The 17,868-nt window shown below is 37.8% G+C and overlaps 1 protein-coding gene and 1 long non-coding RNA gene across 2 annotated transcripts in view; one reads left to right on the top strand and one right to left on the bottom strand.

The window, feature by feature from the left end:
* LOC138403373 (uncharacterized) overlaps window positions 1-17,868 on the top strand; it is a 606,611-nt gene that overhangs the window by 79,194 nt on the left and 509,549 nt on the right. The gene's annotated exons all lie outside the window — the stretch shown is intronic.
* Window positions 2,581-12,161, bottom strand: LOC117989049 (putative polypeptide N-acetylgalactosaminyltransferase 9). Its single transcript, XM_034976351.2, has 9 exons — window positions 12,121-12,161; window positions 8,752-8,902; window positions 7,550-7,716; window positions 6,893-7,057; window positions 5,601-6,058; window positions 4,873-5,055; window positions 4,247-4,354; window positions 3,798-3,926; window positions 2,581-2,748 (listed from the first exon to the last, which is right to left on the bottom strand). Exons 2-9 carry the CDS (start codon window positions 8,898-8,900, stop codon window positions 2,581-2,583), a joined length of 1,527 nt encoding a protein of 508 aa, XP_034832242.2. The 5' UTR covers window positions 8,901-8,902; window positions 12,121-12,161.

The following is a 17,868-nucleotide window of genomic DNA, read 5'->3' as shown; positions in this document are numbered from 1 at the left end:
TGCTGTATAATAGTTAAGGCAGAAAGACATAATTATAAGACAGTTTATAGGTGTCTGGGCTAATACACTGAACTGTGCACACTGTTGGACATATTAAGTTGCGGACGTAGGGACCTACCCTTGAGCGCTTGGATTAGAGGTGTCAAAAAATAATGTACCTAATAAATTTATTAAATATATAAATGTATTCAAGATATTCGTTTTTAGATTAAAACAAAATTGAATACAATATATAATAAGTAGTGAAAATTTGAGAAAATCCTTCCTAAAAAATAACTCAGGCGTTCGATCTTTGATACGCCGCGCGCGGCGCGACCGAGCGACGATATTAGAATAAAATATATTAGGTAGGTACAGCTGAATACAAATATCGTCGCGATTCGACGGTGAATAATTATTACATCGAATTTTCGTATTGGCCTGTTACATGTTGACTGTGATGATACGAGTATGCGGCTAGTATTTTTATCATTTTGTTTGTTTCGTAATACATTTTGAATGCAGTTTTATTTATTTGTGAACTTGAGTGTCGATAAATATTTAATGCGAATAATTGTAATGTAGATTAGGCAAAATAATGTAGATTAGGTACATTTTTGTGTTGTGATAGATTTGTGTCGCGCGTTAATAATACCTATTATAGTAGATTTGTTCTTTTTGGAAATACTTGCGTCATTTTAAAAATCGTATGAGAAAATGTTTTTCAAAGTGTAGGTATTATCATACATTTAAGTATTATAGGTAATAGGTTAGGTACGTGAAGTGGTATTGTTCTTTTTAGAAATCATCATCATCATTTTATAATTCGTATGATAATAAATATGTAGAAATGTATGATAATAAATATAGTAGTTACCTACTAAAAAGATTTTTTTATAGGTAACTAGGTAAACTGACCTACCTATTGTATTGTAGGTATCTACTTGACATTGCTTTATCGTTCTACTTGTTTTTATTTTTACATACATAGGTAGGTACTAGGTACTGTATTCCGCGACAGGTTGAGATGGCAATCGGGGTATGAGGCCGGGGTGACACCCCGCACACCCGCACGTCACCCTCGCTCGCCCGCACTGGGTTAGCACAGGGGCCGTGCGGGTGTGCGGGGCATTCCCTCCCCGATTGCCATTTCGACCTGTCGCGAAGGTATGCATTGGGTACCTATTAAGAGTAAAATTTAAAATTTAAATCAATCGAGTTAAATACAAGCTATACCCTAGTTCTGGACCTTATTGACGGTTATGAGAAAGTTGTTTTTTGTCATATTCTTGTTCAGTAGGTATCATTCATAGATTGTTAAATTAATGTTGTTCCCTATGTCAATAAGGTCGGAAATCGCTTGCACCCATTTATCTGCTTGCGCCTCATGGTGAAATCGGTGCAAGCAAATCTCGACCTTATTGACGGTTATGAGAAAGTTGTTTTTGTCATATTCTTGCTCAGTATAATTCATAGATTGCTAAAATGCTGTTTTCTGACGTATGTCAATAAGGTCGAAAATCGATTGCACCCATTTTTCTGCTTGCGCCTCACGGTTCAAGCAATTTTTTTTGTGTAACAAAATAATGTAACGTTAATAATTATTAAATATTTGTCTGTAACACGTGATTATATTGTGATACACACATGAACCTGTATTTGACACCTCTAGCTTGGATGTCGTACCCTTGACCTCCGAGGCATATAGATTGTGCACACCTATCAGTCGGGGCTGTCAGACGCGGCTTACCGGTGCCGATACGTCCCATAGTTTGTTTCACACTTTATTCCGGATAAAACAAATGTCACTTCAAAAGGACATGGGTACTCAATCCCAGAAAGCGTTCTCTTAGTAAATCAAGCGTACTAAGTACTTAGTGTTTTATTATTTAGTTGTGATTTATGTAATCAGTCCCTGGAGAAAGCTTTCAAGGTTTGTAACAGTAATTGCTTTCCAGACTTCAACGAAATATTCGAATCCAACTGTTATAACGTAGGAATAGAACGCTTTGTTTACTCTTACCAAAGATTGCTACTCCTTAATGGAAACTGTCTTGTTTTCGTTTGACGGTTACATTTTGATAGTTATTTTGTATTTCAACGTTGATAATTTACTGAAGCTAAACAAGTAGATATTAAATTTTGTAGTCGACTATAGACAGAAATTATAGACTTATAGGTCAATACTAAGACATTGAAATGTGCACACTGTCGGACGCAAGTTGTGGACGTAACTCTAAGCAGTCGGACGTCCGCAGACGTCCGCGGACGTCCGAGAGATTTTTTTTACACACTTTATACGTAACATAAACAGCAGTCTAAGCACAGCTTGTACTATAAGACATTGCTATCTACAAAATAGTATGATTTTAGGTCAACGGGAAGTACCCTGTAGCTTTTGATTCCCTTGACGGGTTTTGGAAACGGAAAGTACCCTGTAGGTTTCAATTCTCTTGACGGGTCTTGAGTTCTTGACAGAAAACAGACAGACCTACAAGAGTTCCTTTTTTCTTTTGAGGTACGTAACCCTAATAACAAAAAAAATAACACCAAAAAAAGATCTAATTCATAATTTTTTTAATTCTACGAGTACTTTGCCTTTCAGAGTAAATTTATAACGGGAATAAGATTATTAGCATTAAAGTTGTCCATGTACCACTTCTGAGTCTTTTTCCCTGAGCATCTTTCAAGTACTGGACGCATGTCATTCTTCTCGTTGGCTACCACACTCAGACAGTCCTGGGTATTCACGTGCAGCATGAGCTTTGTCTGAAACAAAAATAACAATGGAAAAAAAAACATAATAAAATTAATATTTTATTAATTTCATGGGATAGACGACTGTAATAAACCTTATACTTCTCTCTCTCGCTCTTGGTGAGCTATATCCATCTCTTTCCTGCTGCTTTTTATAGTTCCGTATCAAAGTCAAAGTCAAATGATTTATTCAAAATAGGTAATAAATTACTCTTATTGATGGTCTGGTATGGTGTTAGATTTGTAAGATATAGTGGTGATAATTATTACGCATATCTCAAAAGGAAATACGGAACCCTAAAAAAGGAACCATATTAGGATCACTTTGTTGTCTGTCTGTCGAGTCTGTCAATAAAAGGGAATCAAAATCTATAGCTACTTCCCGTTGACCTAGAATCATGAAATTTGACACATAACAATGTGTATAGCACAATTAAAGGATAAATCTAAAACCGTGAATTTGTGGTTCCATCACAAAAAACCGGTGCATAGGTGTGGGATCAAAGAGTTTAATTTCTTGTGCGATGGTACGGAACCCTACGTGTGCGAACACGACTCGCACTTGACCTGCCTTTTTTCGATATGGTCGCGCCATTGTAGGTAGGTGGTCGGCCGACGCTTCTGCGACTAATAGGAACGCGGTTGCCATTCCAGCAGCTCTCGGCTTCAGCGTCCGTTCTCCCTACGACATACGTGCCCTGCCCAATTCCACTTAAGGCCCGCCACCCTTCGAGCGATGTAAGAAAACAATGAGGATCATCATCAACATCATCATCATCATCATCGACCAATAGACGTTCACTGCTGGACATAGGTCTTTTGTAGGGACTTCCACACGCCACGGTCTTGGACCGCCTGAATCCAGCGCTTCCCTGCGACTCGTCTGATGTCGTCCGTCCACCTAGTGGGGGGTCTTCCAACGCTGCGTCTTCCGGGGCGAGGTCGCCATTCCAGCACCTTGTGACCCCAATGTCTATCGGTTGGATTGTACGAACTATGTGCCCTGCCCATTGCCACTTCAGCTTCGCAATAATAAGGATATTGGTATGAAATTAAATTACCTTAATGTCGTAGAGCCAAATTTGAGTGTCGGCCAGATTTCGACAAGTAAACAGCGTTATTACATTGAACAGGAAATCTAGACATAGATGATCGAATTGTAGTCTGCCTTCTCTCGTGTAGAGCCAGAACTGAAATCAATACCCTTATTATAAATGCGAAAGTGTATTTGTTGGTTTGTCCTTCAATCACGTCGCAACGGTGCAACGGATTGACGTGATTTTTTGCATGGGTATAGATAAAGACCTGGACATAGGATACTTTTCATCCCGGAAAATCATAGAGTTCTCACGGGATTTTTAAAAACCTGATTCCATGCGTAATTATGTATGGTTGTATTGAGTCTAGCAACTTATTCATCTTTTTGAAACTTGGATGAAACTTTTTAAAGGAAACTGGACATTATTATACATTTATATGTGTTTATTTTGGATTTAAGTACGCCACATACCTGATGCCCTCCTTGATGATGACATGGCTTTATAAGAACATCACTTGTACCATCTGGTGGAGATGCATTGGCATTGAGACACATGTCATGACTGCCTGTAGTGTAAATCTAAAAACCAGTTAACTGTCAGCTACTATAACAATAACGGTAAATTTTTTTCGTTTTGGTATTATTTAATTTATGGTACATAATAAAAACAAGACGAAAAACAATTATTGTGCTAGGAAAGGCGGTCTTATCACTATCATGATCTTTTAAAGTCAACCTGAGAGTATGAAACTAGCAACTACTTAGGAATATTTTATTTGATTTTTTATATATTTAATATATTTTTATATTTATTATATTTTATTTTATATAGTCGTCGACATCCCATCTACACGCACGAAACGTTTTGCGTCATCATTCCCATACGCATGGCTAAGGTTTGGAATACTCTTCCATGAATGTGTTTCCTACCAATTACAACCCGGGTATCTTTAAAACAAGAGTGAATAGGCAACTTCTAGGTAAACTTAGGCCGCATCATCACTTTCCATCAGGTGTGATTGTGGTCAAGCGTTTGCCTATAATTAATTTTTTTTTAAATCCTTACACCAATTACTAACATGCAATTTTGTCCTTACCTGTCCCCTCGCGGCAGTATTATTAGGCACTACCATGTCCGAACACACGTTGTTCAGGTACCATTCAAACGTGTTGCATTTCAGCCTTTTGCGTAATTTTTGCCTCTGGCTGACATCACCAAAATCTCCTTTCAAGTACCCAATTCTCTCGTAAAAATATTTTGCGTAGTCATCCAGCCATACCTGGAAATATTTTGAATATTTTTTTTTATAACAAAAACAATATAATATTTTGCTACCAATATATTCTTATTACCAATATTAGATTAACTTTATGGTAAGGATCTACTTTTATTTTTATGCCAAGTTTACTTTCTTGATCACTTTGATAAAAAAATGTTTACTCAGTTAAAAAGAGCTACAAACTACTGTGGAGGTGTGTCTGTGACTCTGTGCAACACGCGCGTATTTACGCACTGTCTGATCTATGACAAGCTAACCTATAACCAACTAGGGTTCCGTACCCGAAAAGGCCAATGGACCCTATTACTAGGCCTCTGCTGTCCGTCCGTCTATCCGTCTATCTGTCAGCTGACTGTATCTCATGAACCGTAATAGTTAGAGAGTTAAAATTATCACATGATGTGAATTTCTATTGCCGCTTAAAGAACAAATACCTATTGAAAATTTCAAAATGGCTGCCATGAAAATTAAAAAAAGTAAAAATGTACGATGGTACGGAACCGTTCGTGTGAGTCCGACTCGCACTTGACCGGTTTTTTTATTACCTCGGCCAACCGCACCGAGTTTCTCTTAGCATTCTCCCGGGCACCTGCATAAGGAAAGGTAGTTCTATAAACATGTCCCACATGGGAACAAGGGACTATCTCCAAAGTTCCGCCGCACATCCACACTTTGAATGACAGCTCCAAGTTTTCCCCTCCCCATATCTCGAAGTCCTCATCATAATAACCAAGATGTTCAAAGAAATCTTTGTTTATAGCAAATAATCCTCCTGCTATAGTTGGTGTTTTTACTGGAGCGGCAAACTTCTTCCTCTTGGCTGCGATTTTGCGTGGTAATGACTTCCATATAAAATTCAAATTCCAATTGAAACCACCAAGTTGAATGTCCTTTGGGTTCTGAGCAACGTATTCGAACGTGGATGGATCAATGTGGTCGATGACGGGACTAACGACTGTTCGGTTATTCTCTGCAATCCGTTCTATTAAGGGCTGTAACCAACCTAAAAATATCAAACAAAAAATTTTGTTACCCGTCTTTACTAGTCATTAGCAGTCCTAAGGCCGGCTGAAGAAACGGTGGATTGATATCGATCAAGTTAACACTCGACTTCGATCTCACCTAGTGGTAAGTGATGGTGCAGTCTAAGATGGAAGGGGGTAACTTGGAAGGGGTATGGTAATTTCACTAAACCCATCCCCTAAACGGTTTCTGGGCGGCAAAGTACCGGAACGTTAAATCGCTTGGCGGCATGGCTTTGCCGGTAGGGTGCTAAAAAGCCACGGCCGATGCCCCCCACCAGACCAGACCAGAGACAATTTAAAAATTACAATTTTTTTATTTTTTTATTTTTATTTAATTAAACTTTAACAAGTAGTTTGAAGTTTAACAAGTAGTAGTTTGAATCTTCAAATGCATCTACAACTGGTTCGGAATGCCTTTTCTGCCGAGAGCACCCAGCAAGAAACTGGGCAGTTGCTCTTATTAAAGATTTGATATAAGTACAATATTGGGGCCGATTCTCTAGTACACAATCGCTAAACTAAACTAAATTAACAGGTCTAAATCTAGTGCTTTCCTTTTCCGCAAGCAACATTATGAAAGGGATAGCAATAGATTTAGATGTGATATTTTAGTTTAGTTTAGAGATTGTGTACAAAGGAATTAGCCACATTATGCCATAAAAGTTATTGCAGTATTATTGCGGCCACGTCGGTTGTTAATCGACCCTTAGTGTAAATTCCCTGATTGCCAATTCCGGGAACCAAACCCGGGATCTCCCACCTCTAAGCGCTTACCACTGTGCCAGGGAGGTATCAAGAAAATGTTTGCATACCCTCAGTACATTCGCAATGACTGTCAAGAAACAAGACTATACTGGTAGAAGCTTCCTTTGCGCCAATTATCCGGGATCTTATCAATCCTTCGCGACGTTTAGCTCTCACTAGACGCACACTGGGCAATTTTTGAATTCGAGCATCTAAACGAGATTTCAGGTGAACTGAAAAACAGAACACAAGATTGCCATTTTGATTTACTCTTAGACTTAGATAATATACCTACTTTTTGGAGAGTAAAAAATAAAATTATATTCCTACTGCTATAACTATTTAATATGCTTAAACTCAAACTATAGTACGCGGCAGGTCGAGATGACAATCGGGAGGGAGCACCCCGCACACCCGCACAGCCCTGCGCTAACTCAGTGCGTGTGAGCACGGGAGACGTGCGGGTGTGCGGGGCGTCCCCCCACCTCATACCCCGATTGCCATCTCGATCGGTCGCGTACTATAGTGTACCTATTTAAAAATGTACTAGCAATAGCAAAAGATTTACTAGTTCAAAAATGTAATCATTTGGAAAAAATATTGATAGCAAAAGATGCACTAAGATTCGACCGACCACTGACTTCAAAAAAGGAGGAGGTTCTCAATTCGTTGGAATCTTTTTTTTTAATTTTCCATAAAATATTAACAATGTTCTCTAAACTTACGCATAGTAGAGAAGTCATCCACAAGTATGATTTCTCTCAAAAAAGGTTTATGTGAGTAGTGTAAAACGGAACGTATTGTTCGTAGTAGTGTAGAAAACGCCTCATTATGAAAACAAATTATTATTGTAACTTCGGGTAAACTGAGCGAACTTTTTCTTTGTTTGCACCTGTAAACAAATTAGTATTTATGATTCCAGTGTGTTCTGGCCTTTACATTAGCCAGTTATAGTTCTTACATTTCACGAAGGCCACTCACTTGGTTTTGTGTAAGTCGTATCGGTATACGCAAGGTAGGTACACTAAATTTGTGCGTTTGACAGCGCTTGCTCGCGACTGATTGGTCCGACATGCACGCACCCTTACGCAATGACCATGTACACGACGTTACCACAAGTAAAGTTCATTAGCCTTCGTGAATTGCAAGAACTGTACCAACCAAAATGCTAATGCGTAAATAGGTTCTTGCGATTTGCATCAAGATCGTTTGATTGAATCGAATCCCACTAGTCGACAAGCTGGTCAACAATAAACACACGCGGCAGTATACGTCAAGTAGGTATATTCCGCGTCAATTAAATAGTTGTTCTTGGAAGTTAACCGCAAGACGTGTCGCAATAGCATTTTTAGGCGTCATTCAGTGGAGTGCGCGACATGAGGGAGCAAAGCACACCAGCCCGCACGCCACGTCGCACCCCGCGTTCGCCATCTGCATTAGTGTGAGTGCTACATCCATACACAGTACACTAGCGCGTGGAAAAAATACCTGCGCGAGCTCGCACTCGCATCGTCAGTCAGACGCGACTATTGAACGCCAGGAACTATAGCTCTGTAAGATTACTTAGTATGAGATTTTGACATTTTACACCTCGCCGACGACGTTGGTAGAGTTCGAGTATCATCCATTTTACATTGACAGTAAATTTCCATTCCATTTTTTCATTGTCAATGTAAAATTGATCTTAACTACCTACCTTGTTTTAAGCTCAAGTTTGTCTATATATTTAAAGAAAATTTTCAAGGCGGAAACCTTGCGAAATAAAATTTCAGTAGTTAAATCTTTTAGTAAAATTTTGAATGTGACCTTATTTTCGAATTCTATCAACGTTAGCGAGATGTCTTATCTTATACCTACTAACTCTACTATAAGTGCAATGACTAAGCGTAGGTCAATGTGTGAAGGGCTCTTACGAATTCGTACATACCAATCTTCCCTGAAATCAGGCAAGGTGCGGCCAAAAGGTATCAAATCGCTAACAAATTGATTAAAGGCGTTGTCCTGCCAGCCCTTTTTTATCAACATTCGTATAGTGCCTTTTACGTCATCTTTTACATGAACAGCCTTTCCAAGCATACCTAAAGGGAAGAAACTACATAAACTTAGGCTGAGATCTATAGAGCGCACTTTGACTTAGCTCAGACTTAAGATTGAGTTAAAACGAGACAGATTTTTATGTGAGAGATAAAGCTCTGTCTCGTTTTAACTCTGCCTTTAGTCTAAGCTAAGTCAGAGTGCACTCTAGATACTTCCTGGGACTCTTTAATATTCCAGGATAAAAAGCCGTTTCCAAGTGCAGACAGACAGACTGACACTTTCGAATTTGCAATATCAGTATGCATAATATTATGGAATATGTATGGATGTCCCGGTCGTCCTTTCAGCAATAGGCTACTTGACTCATATCTAATTTCGTCCAATAAATGATTATTTATTATAGTATTTTGCTTAAGACAACGAAATATATCAATAACAATTATTAAAAACGCAGGATGGATATATAAATCCAATTTAAAAAAATACAGTTTTTATTTTTATTTGAAACGCAGAAAACGCTGTCAGCCATGATGTGACGTCATTAAATATGTAAACAAAGAAATGTCATCCCTATGTCACGCGGGGACTAACGTAGTATCCATATATATAAAATTTTGAGTCCTGACTAACTTATATATCAACGCACAGCCTAAACAGCTGGTCCTAGATACATGAAATTTGGTGGGTGTGTTCTTTGTAGGTAAAGAGAAGGTATCCACTAGGAAAGGATTTTTTGAAATTCCACCCCTGAGTGGGTTAAATGGAGGTTTGAAATTTATGAAGTCCACGCGGGCGAAGTCACGTGCATAAGCTAGTTTTTATATATTTCTAAAAACTCATAGTAAACGTAAAAAAATATCGTTTTCTCTTTATAAATTGAATAAGTTATTAAGTAAGACTTACAACAAAGTGATCTTTGCAAAAATAAATTTGGGTTGAAGTCGTTAGTCATATAGGATCCCTTTAAGCAAGTCTTTGCGTGTTACGTATATTTATTTCACTGGGCACTCTAATCCACAACTTTCCTGTGGTCTTTATCGATGCGTTTTTTACTTTCTCGGATGATACAATAACGATAATTACTATATTTTTCATGTAAACTAGTAGGTATAGAAGTCATGTTTATTAAACTTTGGGAGGTTATGCTGTTGTTTACAAATGCATGACGTCAGAGCACAGATAATCTATCGGCCAAACATGGCCGACCAGTGTTTTCACCTGTCTAAGAAAAATATATTTTTAAATTAAAGTTTTACGGTTATTAGGGCGCAAAAAAATATAGTGTTAATTTTTTTGATATAATAGGACAAATATTAACCATTTAAGACCAACTTAAAAAAAGTGTCAAGTAGCCTATTATGGCAGCTCTACTCTAGATGTCACCTTTAGAAACGGATTTCGATAAAGTCAGTAACTGGCAATCTAAAACCAAAACAGCGTATTTATCAAGGTATACTTATATTTTTCTATTGTACCTACATTTCATCCGCAAAATTTTTCATCCAGCAACCACTCAACTGCATTTTCTTTTGCAGTAAAATTATAACTACAAAGTTTAATATTTGCCCCCACTACGCTGATCTAATGATATCTGCATCCGCTTATGCCAGTAATTGGCGTAGCAGGCTACGAGCGATATAAAATGTTTCACTAGATGCGGCGCTTCATAGTTACAATATGTTCCAAAGAACATCGGTATTCACACTCCTGTCAACCGTAATCCGATTTAGACGCAGACTATACGTTAGCTAATATCTCGATCAATAAATCCATACTAATCTATATATATAAAAGGAAAAGGTGACTGACTGACTGACTGACTGATCTATCAACGCACAACTCAAACTACTGGACGGATCGGGCTGAAATTTGGCATGCAGATAGCTATTACATTATTTTTTGTTGACGTAGACATCTGCTAAGAAAGGATTTTAATAATTCAAACCATAAGGAAGTAAAATATAAGGGTTTTAAATTTGTGTAGTTCACGCGAACGAAGTCGCCAGCATAAACTATTACATAAATATTAGTTGACCATCCGTTGACGAAATTTGATACGGATATAGCTTGCATACCGGGGAAGGACATTGCTACTTTTTATCCCGGCAAATCAAAGAGTTCCCTCGAGATCTTAAAAAACCAAATTCCACGCGGACAAAGTCGCGGGCATCATCTAGTCTAGTATGATATAATAATTTAAAGTTATCGCGCAAGTTGCATTTTCACAGATGGACTGCGAAACTAAAGCGGTTTTTTTTTAATTCAGATACAAGTTAGCCCATGGCTGCAATCTCACCTGGTGGTAAGTGATGATGCAGTCTAAGATGGAAGCGGGCTAACTTGGAAGGGGTATGGCAGTTTTTATTAAACCCATGTCCCTTTGGTTTCTACACGGCATCGTACCGGAACGCGGCACGCGGTTTTGCTGGTAGGGTGGTAACTACTAACTAGCCACGGCCGAAGCCTCCTACCACGATTGACAGGAGTGCTGACACCGATGGTCGTTGGAAAATGTTGTTACTATGAAGCGCCGCATCTAGGGGAACATTTATTTTTTATCACTGCAGGCAACGCAATTCTTGAAATTCTTTTAATGGAAAATATTTTCAATCTTGTTAAGGAAGCCTAGTTTTTAGACCATGCTTCCTACGGCTATGTACTTATTTATGTTCTTCTATTCAAGTTCTTCATTATGTTAAAAGCTTTTTCCAATCTCTTCTATCACTACGCATATTATAAATGCGTTAGTGTGTTTGTTTGTTGGTTTATTGGTTTGTTAGTTTGTTGCAATCACGACGCAAAGGAGCAACGGATTGACGTGATTTTTGCATGGGTATAGTTGAAGACCTGGAGTAGGCTACTTTTTATCCCAGAAAATTAAATGGTACCCTCGGGATTTTTAAAAAATAAAATCCACTTCTAGTAATAATATAAATTCGAAAGTATGGCTATCAGTAGGTAATAGTCTATGTTTGTCTGTCTGTATGTCTGTTTGTTACGATTTCATGGCCCATTCGCTTAACCAATTTTAGCATAGAGATAGCTTATTATCAAAAAGTTTTATCCCGGAAAATCAAAAGATTTTCAAAAGCTGTACCAAATTTCATCGAAATCGGTTAAACTGTTGGGTCGTAAAAAAGCTAGCAGACAGACAGACAGACACTCTTTCGTATTTATAATATTAGCACACGAGTAGATATTAGTATGGATTATGGATTATGTAGATATGTATAATATTAGTAATGTATGTGCTACTAACCTAGTGGGTATACGGGATTCTTGATGGCTAATTGTTTATCGTAGTAAGATAGATGTGCACTGCCTGGGCCAAGAAGATCCCATCCTATTGTATTATTAACACAAATATAGGTACACACACACACATACAGTACGCGGCCGAAAGTAATGTACATCGGCCTTTAGAATGACTTTTCGGCTTTGTAGAGCGGTGTCTCTGTCACTCATATGCCGTTTTGTCGGTCTCAACAACCGAATAAGTGCTCTACAAATCTGTTATCTCCTTCGATGTACATTACTTTCGGCCGCGTACTGTATAAACTACAAACTTTCACCCATTATAATATTAGGATGATATTTTTATTCCGATACAAGTTAGCCCTTGACTGCAATCTCACCTGGTGGTAAATGATGATGCAGATGGAAGCGAGCTAACCTTTGGTTTCTACACGGCATCGTACCGGAACGCTCAATCGCTTGGCGGCACGGCTTGGCCAGTAGGGTGGTAACTAGCCACGGCCGAAGCCTCCTACCAGACCAGACCAGAAATTTAGAAATTATAAAATTCCAAATTTCTATCGGGAATCGAACCCGGGACCTCCCACTAATAAGACCACAGCGCTTACCACTGCGCCAGGGAGGTTGTCAAACTCGTTTGTGCTTGACGACAAACAATCATGCTTAGAAACCGGCCAAGTGCGAGTTAGACTCGCGCACTGAGGGTTCCGTTCTACAATCATATTTTATCAACATTTTGCACGATAAATCAAAATCTATTATGCCTAAAAATAAATAAAAATCTGTTTTAGACTGTACAAGTAAAGCCATGAACACATTTTAATTTTTTTTCTTGTGATGTAACCACAAATTCACGGTTTTCAGATTGTTCCCTAATGTCTGCTATAAGAACTACCTACCTGCCAAATTTCATGATTCTAGGTCAACGGGAAGTACCCTGTAGGTTTCTTGACAGACAGACAGACAACAAAGTGATCCTATAAGGGTTCTGTTTTTCCTTTTGAGATACAGAACCCTAAAAAGCAATGATAAGGTCTAGGTCGGAGCGCGCTTGCCTAGGAGATGGATATTCACTCGTACTATGAAAGCATTTAGGTTTAAACACATGGGAGGTGTCAAAATACCTACCTTCTGAAAACGTAGAGTTTCTAGACATACTCGTCACAAACTGTTTCAACACTTTTTCATAGTGATCATAATCTCCAAGTAACATCTTCCTCGATTTGTATTCTTTTAAAATCATAAAGAATGTGATGATCCATACAATTAATGCAATGGTGAAAATTTTTAGAAGCTGCCGTAACATTCCCTTTGAATTAAAAGTACCTATTGAAGAGATAAACAAAAAGTTTTTGACAAAAATTCATTACCTAAGTCGAAATGGGTTCACAAACTTGATTCTTTGAATCAAACATCCGAAATGTGTCTTGCTTCGCTACAACATTTTTTAACAACAAAACTATGTTTTGTTTTGTTTGTACCTAAAAGTAAATTTTTAAAAATCGTAAAATAGTAAGAGCCTCACTGAATAGACTGTCAATAAGTGTTTGACACAATACTTTTCTTGTTATGGATTATTTTTCCTTGTATTGAAACAGGACTTACGGAGGCTTATTCTTATCTCTGCGTATTAACCAGATTTTTTTTAACTTTCGTCACAAAAACATAATAAAATAACATGACAAAGAGAATTATATTACCAAGTAAAAAATAAAATACGAAACAAACACAAATACAGACAAAAATAGACAAAAATTTTGAAATTCGTTATATTGGTTTTTTATTATATTTTGTAGTTAGAGCAATAGACATACATACTGTGTGAAAATTTAAATTCTCTGTCTATCATGGTTCATGAGATACAGTCCACTGACAGACGGGTGGACAACAGAGGCTTAGTAATACGGTCTCGTTGGCACCCTTTTTTTGTACGGAACCCTCGTAAAATAAAAAGTACTAAGTATTTCTACTAAGTACTAAGTATACGGAAACCTTCGTGTGCAAGGTCGACTCGTACTTAACCGGATTTTTACTACTGAAATGGCATGTACGATACAAAGCCGTAGCAAGATTACTATAAAAAATGTTTGAAAATCGAATAGGTCTTCATGTTTGTGTTTACTTTGAAATACTACGAAGCCATTTCGCTCTCACGACCGAGTACAAATCCGCGGGATAAACATTGAGATACACACTTGTTCCTACTGCAATCATAACAGCTGATATCATGAAATAAATCTTCTGTTATTCGACTATGAGAGGATTTTGTGCTAAGTTAGTCTATGTCTTCTTTTTCTATTTCCTAGTGATAAACATTGACATGCACTCTTGTTCCTTCTGCAATCATAACTGATAGCATAAAATAAATCTTCTGTTATTTGACTATGAGAGGATTTTGTGCTAAGCTAGTCTATGTCTTCTTTTTCTTTTTCCTAGTGATAAACATCATACACTCTTGTTCCTACTGCAATCATAACTGATAGCATAAAATAAATCTTCTGTTATTTGACTATGAGAGGATTTTGTGCTAAGCTAGTCTATGTCTTCTTTTTCTTTTTCCTAGTGATAAACATCATACACTCTTGTTCCTACTGCAATCATAACTGATAGCATGAAATAAACCTTCTGTTATTTGATTATGAGAGGATTTTGTGCTGTGCTAGTTCTTTTTTTTCTTTTTCCTAGTGTTATCTCGCTAAGCCGTCGGTCCTGTTTTATTCTCACTAAACATCTGATAAGCATTAGACATTTTCATTTTTAAGCCCACTTGCTGTGAAGCTCTGCTAAGGTCATTGAGCATTATATTGAGGACATTATAAGGACTAAAATCGATGGATTCATGATGATAATTAATGTATTTCAGTGAGCTTGCAGAGCTTATCCGATCATATCCGATTTATAATCATTGTCATCATCATGATCAACCCATCGCCGGGTCAGTACAGAGAACGGGTCTCCTCTCAGAGTCAGAAGGATATTGGTCATAGCCTACCACGCTGGCCAAGTGCGGATTGGCATTTATAATATTAATATGAACTAGATGATACCCGCGACTTGGTCAACGTGGATTTAGATTATTGAAAATCCCGTGGGAACACCTTAATTTTCCGGGATGAAAAGTAGCCTATGTCTAAAATTAGGTATGAAAGCTATCTCTGTACCAAGTTTCGTCAAAATCAGTTGATCGGAGGGGCCGTAAAAGGCCAGCAGACAGACAGACACACTTTCGCATTTATAATGTTAGTATGGATTATGAATTATACGTAGGTAGTTGGGGGTAATATAACTTGTAATATCCATTTAATCCAATAGCTACACACATAATTCAAGTGACACTCTCGCTTAGTTACACTTCGGAAGTGTGACGTTGAATAATAAAGGTGGATTAGATGTGGAATTAGATGATCTCGAAACTTCGCTACGAACGGGATAACTTTAAATTGCGGGAGCTTATCATCGTGGTTGCGTGTACGCGCTTCGGGAATTTCCCAGAGGCTTCAATTTTACGTAAGTTCACTTGTGGCACAGAAGTCGTGGCTGTGAGTTTTCTTTTACTGCGGCTCGTACGATCTTCCTTCAGCGATTTCTTTTGATGGCATTACATGTACATACAGAGACAGGTGTATTTGTTGTAGAACGATTAATTTGTCTGTGTGGGTCGGTAGGGCTGATGTCTGAGCACACCAGTGGATATCTGAGCGAAGCCAATCAAGCGCGATAAGGATAACGTTGTACGTAACATCTGTCCTTCTCGCTCACATGAAATATGGTTTAGTTTATTTAGCTATTGGTATTTAGGTTTATTATACACCACCTCCCATTGTCCATTTGTTCGTTTTCTCCCTAGCGTTAAGGTTGTCTGGGAGAGATCGCTATTTAGCGATAAGATCGCCTTTTTGTACCTACTTTTTAAGATTTCTTTTTGTAACGTGTCATTTGTGTTTTTATGGTGCAATAAAGTATATACATACATACATACATGAAAATAAGGTAAGAACAGAGTTGGATCATGGTGGCTTTGGGAGATAACAGGTAATAAAAGTATAAAAATCTTACGTCAAAATATGAATAGAATAGTATTAGAAATCACGTCATGCATTGAAAAACACGACTTTTTTAATACTATTCTAAAGGAAATATGAAAAAATAGACTTTATACTTTGGACGTAACATTTATTGTTAAGATTTTCACGTTTACGTTGTGACTGCACCATGTTTTTTCTTATTGAAAATATATCTCGTTTCTCTAGACTCTAGAGTGAGTAATTTCCTGAAGGAAGTACGCTTCCTAGAACTCGCTCCAGAGGCTTTGTTAGGAACAGTTGTGTATTGATTGAGTCACAGAGATTGAGTAGGTACAGTACACGGCAGGAAATAATGTACATCGGCCTTTAGAATGTATCATTTCGGCTTTGTAGACCGCATACTGTACACGTTATTCGATTTACAGTTGTAAGTACATACTCATCTCAAGAAAAAATCTAGATAAAGTCATAAAAACTGATACGGTCTTTTTTATTACTACGAAGTTTGTTTTAGGATTCCGTACCCTAAGGGTGCCCAGTCCACGCCTCCGCTGTCTGTCCGTCCATCCGTCCGTCTGTCTGTCTGTCTGTCTAGCACACGTAAGGGGAAGAATCCGAAAAAAAAAATGTGTTCATGAACAAATGATTAGTATTGTCAACTTTCAAAGTAAGATTAAGTAGGGTGGGGATATGAAAGGGCTTTACCTGTACATTCTAAAACAGATTTTTATTTATTTTTTATGCTGAACAGTGAATTTATCGTACAAAATCTCAAAAACTGTAGTATGACTCTGACTGACTTAAACTTGGACGGTATTTTTTTATATAATTTACAAAAAATAAAAGTTCGCTTGTATGTTTTTTTTACCTACACAAGTTTGTAAATAAGGCACACAATCAATATCAATTTATAAAATCCTCGGATTCGGAAAGAAAGAGGAATAGAGACTAATGGGTGAAGTTGGTACGTGGTAGAATAGCTAAATACTGTCATTAGACATTTTATTTGTCTGTAGTACAGACTAGGTACAGACTACGATTGTGTTTAGGTATACCTACTCAAGTCGTGATAGCCTAGTGGTTACAAAATAAGAAATTCAATATCACTCGCTTTAACGGTAAAAGAAAACATCGCGAGGAAACGTGCATGCCTGCGAGTTCTCCATAATGTTCTCAAAGGTGCGTGAAGTCTGCCAATCTGCACTTGGCCCGCTTAATGGACTATGGCCAAGCCCTTCTCATAATGAGAGGAGTCAGGAGACCCGTGCTCTGTAGTGAGCCAGCTATGGGTTGATCATGATGACTCATGCTTGAAATGTTAAGATCTAAGAGTAGGTACAATTCTTAAAATACCGGACAAATGCGAGTCAGACTACTATCGTACAAGAATAGTAACACTTTTTTAATGGCGGCCATTTAGAAATTATTATTATTTGATATTATAGCGACAATACCTACACATTCTGTGAAAATTTCAATTCTCTACCCATGTAGAGAAATTTTCACAGATACGGTTCACGAGATACAACCGACGTTAGAGACGTTGTAGTGCATAATGTGTGCATAAATATACGAGCACTTTCTATTCCTTCACTTTCATAATCCAGTGGGGCGGTAATCTAACACGAGTGTAGAATGATCAGGCACAGGATCAATGACTTATAGGCTGAAACCTATAGAGCGTACTTTGACTTTGCTCAGACTTAAGTCTTAGTTAAAAAGAGACA

The sequence above is a fragment of the Maniola hyperantus genome, chromosome 15 (genome assembly GCF_902806685.2).
Source record: "Maniola hyperantus chromosome 15, iAphHyp1.2, whole genome shotgun sequence".
Taxonomy (NCBI): Eukaryota; Metazoa; Arthropoda; class Insecta; order Lepidoptera; family Nymphalidae; genus Maniola; species Maniola hyperantus.
Note: the sequence above shows the minus strand (reverse complement) of the source record. Positions and strands in the feature narration are given on the sequence as shown.